General features: G+C 46.3%; 1 protein-coding gene and 1 long non-coding RNA gene across 2 annotated transcripts; both read left to right on the top strand.

The window, feature by feature from the left end:
• Positions 1-390: 390 nt before the first annotated feature.
• Positions 391-1,286, top strand: LOC135825579 (uncharacterized). Its single transcript, XR_010555089.1, has 4 exons — positions 391-515; positions 603-743; positions 891-954; positions 1,252-1,286. It is a non-coding gene; the product is annotated as an uncharacterized LOC135825579 (long non-coding RNA).
• A 1,075-nt stretch (positions 1,287-2,361) lies between these two features.
• On the top strand, positions 2,362-11,202 carry LOC135826338 (uncharacterized). The gene is made up of 2 exons (XM_065338953.1): positions 2,362-5,668; positions 10,961-11,202. The coding sequence occupies exons 1-2, from the start codon at positions 2,490-2,492 to the stop codon at positions 11,190-11,192; spliced, it is 3,411 nt and encodes a 1,136-aa protein (XP_065195025.1). The 5' UTR covers positions 2,362-2,489; the 3' UTR covers positions 11,193-11,202.
• The last annotated feature ends 638 nt before the right edge of the window (positions 11,203-11,840 follow it).

Below are 11,840 nucleotides of genomic sequence, written 5' to 3' on the forward strand. Positions count from 1 at the left end.
CGTGCTAAATTTCTTGCTGCGCGTTTTGATCTGCCACCTCCACAACAGTTCTTATTGGCGTCCGCCTTTCTATTAGTAAAGGACCCGTGGTGAGAGACCACGACCGGTCGTCCAAGTCTACACCGAATGTATCAGCCATATCTATTTACTGAGAATAATGTAACAACTCCTCCACAAACGCTTCTACAACTGACGTCTTCTTTATCCTGGTTTTTTCCTCTTGGTGGTTTTGGATAAGAGTTGAAAAGTCCAAAAGGTCAACTGATGACCTTTGCGTTACTTGGTATGATTGGGTTTTAGCGGATGATGTCGGTATGCAGCTGGGGAGCGAATTCGACAGGAAGAAGGTAAAAGGTCTTGCTTTGCGGTTCACACCTTCACTTCAGTATCATTACAGTCCAAATGGCTTTCACTTGTCACTGTAGCGTTCGAATGTCAGGGGTAATACCCCTGTTTCAGCACCTGAGGCGGTGCGTCAAGCGCCGCCTCTTTCTCATCATATATTGTGACAAATGGTAAGTGTGCAGTGCTCCTAGCTCTCTCCCCCAACAAAAGAGCTCTATGACACTGTGCTTTCTGTGGTTTCTTTCGTTTTTTTACAGTGGAGAAAGGCTGGTGGGAGGCCCAGCCGTGGTCGCCCACCTGGCGGGTGCGGCCCATCTAACCCGTTACTGGGAGGGTCGCCAGGTCGGGCTGCTGTTGCAGTCCGACTACCGGGACGCCTTGGAGCGTATTAGGACCCTGTAAGTAAGCACTGCTCTGTCTACATGTATATTTACCCCCCCCCCTCGTTATAGCGATACTTACTTGTTTCGTATCCTCTTGTCTTACCCTGCTTTCGTATTCGTGACACTAATAGTGTTTGTGTGCGCTCATGTTTGGTTTTACAGATGATGATGTATGAAGGTCTGGAGCTGCCGTCTTCGGGATGTGCCATTTGTTGCAAAATTATTTGTAAGTACTTGTAACAGGCGTAGTGTAGTAACTGTGTGTGTAGTGTAGTAACAGTGTGTAGTGTTTTGTGATGGTCCTGTGCTATAGCAGTCGTAATGTGTTTTGTGATGGTCCTGTGCAGTCGTAATGTGTTGGGCTACTGCAGTACACTGCATGAAGGGGTATGTGTGGGTGCTTCGACACATTCTCGTGCTTCCTAAACCCTAGATATGTGTATAGCACTATAACCTAGATGTGTGTGTGTGTGTGTGTGCCCGCGCATGCGTGCGTGTGCGTGCATTGTGTTCTCTTCTACAGACTCATCCAAGTCCATTTAAATAAAAGTGCATTATAGTAAACAGTATTGTGTTTTGTTACAGTGAATATGTGGGGAATGGTGGATATGCCTTAGTGTGACTGGATACCTGCGGGTTGTGACTCTTTGCTGGTCACTCTGGATTCTCCAGTAAAGATTCGGTGCAGTGCAGAGGGGATTTGCGGTGCGTAGCAACACTGCTTCACTGTGACACCCTTCAATAATTGTTTTGATGCATGATACCGCGGGCGGAGCCGGTTGATTCTAACTGTATCCTGATCAAAATAGAAATTTGCATCTAATGGACCTGCATGGACAGTAGGCATTTCCCTAATCGGCCGGGCGAAAAATTCGCCGAAAACAGTGGTTTTGAAGAAATTACCCATCTTTTCGCCGAATTTTCAAAAATTCGCATGTTGAATTCGCCGAAAACCGATGCTTCAGTGCTTCAACAGGGTGTATGTAAAAAATGTACATGACGTAATGGGAACGGTGACTTCAAGTACTATGTTGAGCCGAATTCTGATCTTGGAGCTCATAATATGGCCGAATTTGAACATTCTCTTAAGGGCATGCTCTGTATGGGCAACTTGTCAGTGCACATCTACGATGTGTGAATAAAACGAGTGCATGGCACGTGAACTAACTTGTTTGCTGCACATCTACGAAGTGCGAATCAGGGAGTAGTATAATGACACGTGTACTAGTACACCTTGTGTTGCACTGCGTCTTTTCCACACGCATAGGACCACTGAAGGTCACAAGCTCCGCGTGCGTATGCACGCATGCGCAATATGTCACTGCATGCAATGCACATCTACGATGTGCAAATCAGGGAATAGTACGTATTTTACTACTCCCCGGTGCGAATGCACCGAACGTGCACGTTCGCCACGGAAAAGAACCTTTATGGCACATTTATGGCATGCCAGGGGTCAAAGGTCAAACTCTGGGGGGTCCCGGGGCCAGACCAAGCACGACCGACACAGTGTGCCTTATTTGGCCCAAAGGTCAAAGGTCAAAAAGTGGGCCAGAACCCGCCCCGCACTTACTACTAACGACATCACCAGATCGGCGCATCTTAGTCTTCTTTGGTTTTGGGGCGGGTCAATGCTCCAAGTTCATCGTTCTTTACAATGGTATTACAACCATCACCAGGGTACTATCCGCAATTGGTGAGAATATTCCATGGGCATTTTCACCTGGTCTTGTTACCATACCGACCAATACATCTTCGTCCATGTTCACACTCATATCATACGGAGGATCACATTGTAATAACTTCAGCGACGCGGAATGTGTCCGCTTCTCCACGGATATCTTCCAGGTCACAATCGACATATCAGACCCATCGGTACCAGTAAAGTGGATAAAATCGGAGCATCAGTTAGCAAATACCGGCACTAGCTCTCCAAGCCCCCGAGCAAACCCCACTCTAATATCTATAAGTGATTCCCAGTTATTGCTGTTCGGTGGAGTGGAAGCACATGGATATTCTCAACCCATCCAGGTACGAATGTTAAACGATTTCTGGATTTTCAATATTGAACAAGGTACATGGCTGGAACTCAAATCCAATTTTCCATCTATCTACTCTCCTGCGGGCGATATGAGTATGATGAGGGAGTTTTTGAATAACTTGCAAGTTGCTTATTTCAGCGCTTTTCGATCACTGATTGTGGCATACTCTTTTCCACATGGTCCGTTTATCCTGTACATATGCGCTCTGCCAACCCAAGACAAGGACCCAGTTCACTGCGAAGCTAAAGGGAAACTTACAGACCTATATATACAGAACTATCCGCACGACATCCCTTGGTTTTCATTGTTGTCTAGCCCAACCGACGAATTCCATATCGTCTTTCAAAGAATAAGAAGCACAAAAAGTTTCACCTTGCATCAGTGCGTCCAATGTCAATCCAACACGTCCCAGCTATCGATTACGCATAAGCCACATATTGATGTTCGAAGTCATTTTTCAGGCTTCCAGGGTTGCAAGACAGCACGTCCTTTGTCTATACCCCTTTCTCACAGCATTTCAATATACATTTTTATTGGTTCGAACTGTCCAGAAAGAATAACAGCTCGTTATGATATTCGCTTTACTCGTTCGCAGAGACCAACCCCTATTGTTGTTTGGCAACTTTTATACGATCGATTTGGAACTTCAACAATAGTCGCCAAGTATCCTTCATCATCGCCTCTGCTTTATAATCGAGGGGACTTCACATTCACATCCGTCCAGCCATTCATGGGAATTCTCTTTGGAGGTTCACGGTCAATAAACAAAAGCTACGATTACCCTAGTTCTACTTGGTGTTTGTATATCCAGGTTGATAGCCAAGCTCGAGATTCCACAGTCTACTGGCGACGCCTTACTGCATGTCAATCCAAGCCCACACCAATGCCTCGAGAAGACCATGTGGCATTCAGGCACAAGAGGGCACACTTGGTGATACACGGTGGGAGTGACCAGACACAGATATACAACGACTTATGGCTACTGAAGATGACAGATGAACAGTCGTGCTCCGGTACGTGGACCCAACTGACTGATAATGTTTTCGGTGAGAAACTGCCTCGTCGATATGGTCATTCAGCCACTAAGTATGGTGATGACATCATTCTGTTTGGTGGTTACAACGCATTCAATGAAGAAAGTCAAAAAAGCGTCGATAACACACGTGACAATGGAGATGGGTTAGCAATGACTGGTTACTTGTTGGTGATGTCGATCAAGAGCCTTTCTTTCATTCATCTCCGCAAGATTCCTTTGTCACAACAAGTTCAATTGCGCGTCTTCCATTCTTTGTCTCCTTACTTGAACAATTCATTTTTACTACTAGGCGGATTTTCATTGCGTCGCCGACCCACGAGTGCTGCATTTCTTTTTCAATTGTGGGGCCATGGAACTAAAATCACAGTTAAGGTTATACACTTTTTCAACGTCACCATCTATGGTCAACATGTGATCGATGACTTGGTCTTCTCAGGTGGCCTTGATTACGATCTCTATGATCAAAATCTACCAAGACAAAGCTTAACCTTTCTGACATTGAACAGTTTGGACCATTGTCCATTGGGCTATGGATACTCGGAACACCGTTCCTGTGAGCCCTGTCCTATAGGGTACTACTCGTCAGCTATTGTTGTGAACTGTACGAGATGTCCTGGTGATTTGACGACACAAGGTATTGGGGCCTGGAAATGCGATACCATATGTATGGACAGCTACTGCCATGGCCACGGTACATGCAAGCTGGATAGAGATGACAAGAAGTATTGCGACTGCAAGTTTGGATACCTGCCTTCCGACAACTGCCGCACACCCGTAGTCTACCTTTCTCAGATGGCAGCCGTTATATTTTCCTTCGTGCTTTCTTTGAGCATTGCGTTCCTAGTGAAGTTCATTCAAAAGCGTCGCGACTTGAGGAATACGGAGAAAGAGTTGCAAATCCAGCATTTTCGTCTCCAAAGGTCCCTGAGGAAACTTGGAGAACTGAACCGGGGAGCGCGAATTCAATGGAAAGACTTAACAATCAAGAAACGACTGGCATCGGGGACCTACAGCAAGGTGTATATTGCAAAGCTCAGTGACATGGATGTTGTAGTCAAGAAACTTCCCAAGCGCTTCAATCGAACGCGATGGCGTACATCGCCTTTTGACACCTTCTTAGAGGAGGCTGAGACACTGCGATCCGTGTGCCACCCAAATATTGTCCTCTTTCTTGGAGCAGGCCAGGACACAGCGGACAAGTGCCCATTCTTGGTTATGGAGTACTTACGACGAGGTTCCCTCTACGACAATCTGCATAATGCACGTGTCCAACTGGAACAAGAGGATATGCTCCGGTTTGCTCTGGACATCGCTCGTGGTATGCGATATCTGCATAGCTCCAATCCTCCACAGATTCACCGTGATCTAAAGAGTCCAAACCTCTTGGTCAGTGACAAGTGGGTGGTGAAAATCGGAGACTTGGAATTCACCAGATACCTTACCCTTATGGAGAGCGAAGATCGTTCGCAGTTAGGGCAGCAATCCACTAGCGATGCCCGACCCAACGCTCAGGCAGCAAGCGTTCTCCACGATCATTCAATAGCAGACAGCAGCGAAAACGAAAACCTGGTTCAACGTACGGTCTCTGAATGCCAGAATCTTTCACATCTACCAATACACCACAGCGGTAGTGATACGGCCAGTCCACTTCTGTGCGATGAGAGACAATCACCATCTGGAAATGATAATCATGGTCAGGATACCATGGTAGCTGACGACGCTGACAGTACTCCACATCACTGTTTCACGGCCTCACAGCTGCCATCACGAGTTGGAATGACGTGTGGTGTTGGAACTGACAGATGGAGAGCTCCGGAGACACTGTCTGAGAACAGTTACACGGAAAAATCAGATGTGTATAGGTAAGTTGATGTGGTCTTAGATTATGTTAGTCGAATTGTTGAGAATTGTTGCGGAGCAACGTCTAGGAAGTGTCCTCGCAATGGTGATGGTTGTGTGCAGGAGGGTCTAGTCGGCTAAAGAGCGCAGTGTAATGGTCGAGGTGACTCAACATTTTCTTGAATGGCCGAGAGCTCTGCCGCACCCTGTAATATTTTGTCGAATTAATTAATCAAAATGGTGCTTGAACCAAACGAACACGTCCAAACTGATTCTGCGTTTACCTAACTGTGTTATATAGAATAATGTATTCAAAGGTAGCACTCGGATGGATATCCAATGATTAAATTTAAAAAGAAATAATCACAATGTTACATGTTATCTGTAGTTCGTGTCCAGCGCAAACAGCAATAAGAAATTTATTGTTACACGTGTTTCTTTATAAATGTATTAAAGGGGAACTCCACGAAAAAATGAAACTTTGATAGCCTGTAGAGTTTCGGGCGCTGAGTCGAATGGTCTTGGTCCGAAGTCTCTACGAGAAAGCGTTCTTGAGATATTTCAATTCTAGCCACGCCCCATACCAATGCATGTGTGACGTCATTGTGGCATGGTGCGAAAATACTTGGATTTTGAATCTCACTTTCTTCAAGACGAAAGTCACTTCAGAAAGTAGTTTGCCAAGTCGCCTGAGCCGCTGCAATGCCAAATTGTTGTGTTGTTGGTTGTGCCAGTATCATATAATCCTCCTGGGGTTAGTTTTCTCAGATTCCCAAAGGATGGAGACCGGGCAAAGCGCCGAGATGTTGCAATGCGTCGTGAAATTTTCAAGCCTATTTTCACAGCACGAGCTATGTTTGCTCGCTGCATTTATGATCCAGAGGGACTTGAGAGCTGAGTTTTGACGAGTACGCCGTCCAGGAAAGCCCTCATCAGTGTACCAGTGCCCTCCGAACCGTGAGCCTCCAGCAAAGCGAACTTAACAAGCTGCAACTGAGAAAGCAGGGCGAGATACGTTCCATCAGGATCAGAAGAGTACATCACCCCATCAACTCCGACTGCAGCTAGCTGATGAACGATATTACCCCAGTAACTTTGCGCATACCAGTACTCAAACTGTGCACATCTGTCATCAACTGGGACGCAAACAGAAAGACCCCCAGCAAGTACGAAGGTTACAGAATTGTTTGCTTGCGATGTGCAGGCAGCATGCACGACGAACTGTCTCACCAATCCTGCCAAACTGAACCAGTGTAAGTTGATTGCGTGAATATGTCTCTATTTATAACAGCTACCCTACTTCTCGGCATGGTTGCATGAATATCATATCACTCAGAGCACTTGTTAGAAGTCTGGACAGCCTAGGAATAGTGCAGGTAAGGTGAAACAAAAATTTATTACACTCCGAGTTCCACGCTTGCGGGATCACCAGGTCAAAAAAATCTAATTTCGAGCAAGGAATGGGTTCTGGTTGTATGCGAAAGAAAAGTAAGTGAAGACCTATTGTGCAAGGAATACAGTGGGAACTACACATCTTATACACATGCACTCACACCTTCACCCACATGCGCGTGCGTGTGCGTGCACACACACAAACACAACAACACGCACACACGCACCCACATACTCAAACTCCATCGCACGCACGCTAGCCTAAGGATAGTACATATTATGCTGTAGTAGTGGTGTACTTAGTGAAATGACTATGTGTACATCTAATGACGCCGCCACTCCACGCCAGAAGACAACAAACATCTGCAGAACATTTTTGCTCCCGTCTCTTATGGGCAACACAGGGAATGAAACGAACAATGCAATTGAGAACAAGAGTCGTCCTGTACGGTGAAGTTTCCATTTTCCCATACAGCATTATATTGTCTTAGCAAGTGTATTTTCTCCACATTCTTTTTGCTATACAGGTATATCACAGTGTCATGCCAAACTACATTCTCAAACGCATTCGTTTCTCAATTCTGGGGATGATTGGACACGCACATCTCGCAGCTCTTGACGACGTCAATGTCAACCGTCGTCACAGCACAACCAAAAAAGACCGCGATAGGAAGGCATAAAGTCCAGTTCTCAAAGCATAAAGAAGACTGTGGCCAAATAGAAAATTATACGACAGAAAGAGCTATGAGTATGTTGACAAGCTCATGTGTGAAGTGGTAGCGGTTGCAAATGGCAACCTCGATGTTCCTGCCTTGGAAAAGCGTGTTTCCCTGCCAAATTCCAGGTGGAAGCCTCCTAGAAGGCTGAGGTGGTGCAGGACTTGGATATCTTTGCCTGATGGTATTCACAACGCAGGCTGGAAGACGACAACGAACGTGCTTGCCCAATTTGCCGTGTACATAGTGTGTATTGCCTGTGTGCCACATAGCGTAGAGATCTACACAAGCACAGAATGTCATATGGAATGTGTATGATGAGTGCTTGTACACATACCACATTGCTGTACCGTAATAATTATTATAGTCAAATACTCATTTACTCTACATATGCGCTGTATTCACCTACCGGTACCTACCTGCACTTTCAGTGCGCGCGCCATACTAATTTAGTGTCCACTGGTACAAAGATGGAGGGTCTTGTAGAATTTCCCATAATTGCTGATTTCAAATTGAATTCCAATGATCTGGGGGATGAATACGGATTAGGACGCGTTCGATTACCTACTAGTACAGAGATGTCTTGGTCAAAAAGTACAGATTTCTTACTCTCCTGCCAGAACTTGTGCATTATTTTGGTGTACGCTTTCTTGACCCCACGCTTGTACGTTGCATGCCATGGAACGAGTTCATTGACAAAGTCTATCGCTTGAAACGATAAAGAATGGGTTCGGGTGTGATCAAATGCACCCATGGTGCTCATAAACTGTGTGCAGTGCTCTCTTCACCAACAGAACACTACCATACTTTGCAGATCTTGTACCAATCCAAGGGAAAATGACAAAGACAAAATAATGTGTTTGAGTCATGCATGAAAACTTGTGATAACTACTAGCACTATAGTACAACGTTGTTCGTGCTATGCCTGACAACAATAAGTTACACAAAACATTACGCGCATCGATCCTCACAAGATAAGTCAAGACATACTCGGAGCAAAGGGAAATTTGTTTGTGTCATGCATGAAACTTGTGATAACTACCAGTACAATGTCTTTCTTGTGCGACACAACAATAAATTTCCCCCAAACAATAAGTGTATCGTGCTGATACGCGATCCTCACAAGACAAGTCGAGGCAAACTAATTGAGGCTTACCTAATGTCAAACTCTTCTATCACTGGCATTGGCGGCTTCTGCATGTCGAGATAACCTCGAAGAGCAGTGGTGGGCACAGCCTAATGCAAGGATACGATCTCGTAATCTGCGAGGTCCGCTACGCAAGAAACCTTTGGCCGTCTTGTCGACAGCGACGGCAGCATCCTACCAGCAAAATCATTCCCGCGGGCTGGGCATGGCTATACACTTTGTCCACGCTCGCACCAGTCCGAGTCCCAAACGAATCGAGATTCTGGTGGCCAAGCTACTCGTCTTCTGTCGGACGCAGCTGCTGAAGTATCTTCTTCCTCAACATTTGTTACACGCGATGGCAGCGCCTCAGCAGAGTATCTGAGCTCCCTGCCCCAACCATACGCGGCGGTGGGCTGTTGGTCGTCTTCATTGGCCTCAGCATCGCTGCCTTCATTGCTGGGGACAGAGGATTGTTCGGAATCGCCCATCTTCCCTTGAAATACCAACTAAAATTAGTGCTTGTAGATTGGCGAAGAGAAACGACTATGCCACAATGGCGTAGGCAGCCCGTGATGACGTAGCCAAATGGCCGCATGACGTCAGGGCGCGGCCCCCGTTTTGCAATTTCAAAGTGAAATATCTCAAGAACGCTTCGTCGTAGAGGCTTCGGACCAAGATCATTCGACTCAGCGGCCGAAACTCTACAGGCTATCAAAGTTTCATTTTCTCGTGGAGTTCCCCTTTAAAGGGGAAGTATACCCTAAAATCAAATTTTCACCAGTTGTAGTCTTCGGGGTGCTGAGTCGAATGGTCTTGGTCCGAGGAAGCTGAGACGCTCCCTTCCTCCTTTATTCCCAATCGAACTCGCGCACTTCCACCGAAACTGGGTGACTGCGCCCTACTAGATGGGGATTTGTATGCAAAATGTCACTAAAAGCGCCACTTCGTTCTTATAAAAGCACAGATGACCGCCATTGGCCCATATGTTGTAGTCTTTTGGACGATGAGTCGACTGGTTTTGGTCCGAAAAGGCTGCGATGCAGCGTTCCTCATTTATTCCCAATCGAACATGGTTGAACAAGCGGTCACGTGCTCCTGCGTACACCAGTCACCTGGTCACCGTGCCTGCAGGGTACAACTTACTAGCCTGTTTGACCTTTTTTGGGTGCAGTCCTGTCACTCGAGTTGAACCTTGGTGTGAAAGTTGTCGCCTGCTGGCGCGGTGACCAGGTGATTTGGGCACCCAGGAGCACGTGACCGCTTGTTCAAGCATGTTCGATTGGGAATAAAGGAGGAACGCTGCATCGCAGCCTTTTCGGACCAAAACCAGTCTACTCAGCGTCCTAAAGACTACAACATATGGGCCAATCGCGGTCATCCGTGCTTTTATAAGAACGACATAGCACTTTTAGTGAGATTTTGCATACAAATCCCCATCTAGTAGGGCGCAGTCACCCAGTTTCGGTGGAAGTGCGCGGGTTCGATTGGGAAAAAAGAAGGAAGGGAGCGTCGCAGCTTCCTCGGACCAAGACCATTCGACTCAGCACCCAGAAGACTACAACTGGTGAAAATTAGATTTTAGGGTATACTTCCCCTTTAAAAGGGCACCATAGCTCAGTGGTTAGAGCATCGCTGGCTACAAGCGAGGGTCCCTGGTTCCGGGCATGGTGGTGACACTCCATTTTTTTCCAGACTTTTCCCGTTCGTATTCCCGTTTGTGTCTTTCCCTCGAAGCAGGGAATATTAAAAGGTGCTAGAATAGTTTCTAGAAGATACAATGAAACTGGTTCTGGTTGCTTGTATGTGAGCTAAAGAGGATGCGGCGTTTGTTCCTGGATTTCTGAGTCCCAATTGGTGATGATCTGTGGTGAAGAGCTCGATGTTTGTGGTTTTCATTTCCGTGATACGTTTTGCGTCTTCAAGAAGGTTATTTGGAAAAATATATTAAAAAATAAAACATTTCACGGTGCGCGTGAGACTCGGCCAAAGGTGTCGTTGAGCAATATTATGTTCTTCTATGTGTGTGTGTTCGCGTATATTCGCGTGCTTGGTTTTCGTATGTTCTCTTTCTCCTGTAGTTATGGCGTAGTTCTGTGGGAGATATCTACTCGTCAACTTCCCTACGCACATTTGAAGTTCCCGGAGGACATCCATCAAGAGATCCTGGATGGAAACACGCCAGTCTTTCCTCCCACCACTCCCTACCCGTACCGTCACCTGGCTGAGAAATGCATGAGCGACGAACCACGTACTCGGCCCTCGTTCCAGCAGATATTTCATGAGCTTGAAGATTTACAGGTATCGGAGTAAGAATAAGCATGTGAAGTTGTTATCTAACATGGTATACGGTGAATGTATTTCCTTCCTCCTCTCACCATTGCTGCCCCCGCTACTTATCTGACAGGCTACAAATAATTTGATATACTATTACAGAACGTTGTACACGTGTAACTAGCACAATATCACAAATTTTACTTGTAGATGAGCTGTCTCACGAATCGGCCCTGCAGCACACTCCAAACACGGCACATTCAATTCCTTCACTTAGCAAGATGTTCGTTCTACCTGCAGCCTTCCTGTCAGCGGGAAACGCAGCAGCACGTGTAGGAGCGCACGGGACAGCCAGTGCAATAGTCCTCTGTAGCTGGCAGCAGAGTTTCCTATAGGACGGCCATCATTTTCAGAACTCCTAGAACGGCCAACTGGTGTCATTTGACACCTGCATACATTTCCATATCCAAGACCAGTATTATAGTTTTATTCCCGGAGCTATGCAGAAGACGTTACTTCAGTAACGTCCGGCGCTAGCCCGGGTCCACACAGCTTTAATTTGGTATTTCGCGAAGTGAAAGTAGGGTGCGGTTTGACATTTTGTGCTCCGAGGATTAGCCTCGAGGTGCGTCTCTCTACAGAACTACCCCTCCCCATTATTGCTTAGAACTAATAGAAGAGACCAAC

This window comes from Sycon ciliatum, chromosome 10 (genome assembly GCF_964019385.1).
Source record: "Sycon ciliatum chromosome 10, ocSycCili1.1, whole genome shotgun sequence".
NCBI lineage: Eukaryota > Metazoa > Porifera > Calcarea > Leucosolenida > Sycettidae > Sycon > Sycon ciliatum.

Excerpts from the sequence above, each read along its gene's own strand:
- LOC135826338 (XM_065338953.1), top strand. The coding sequence starts at position 2,490 with ATGTTCACACTCATATCATACGGAGGATCACATTGTAATAACTTCAGC. Across the intron at positions 5,669-10,960 it reads GAAAAATCAGATGTGTATAG|TTATGGCGTAGTTCTGTGGG; the intron begins GTAAGTTGATGT and ends TTTCTCCTGTAG.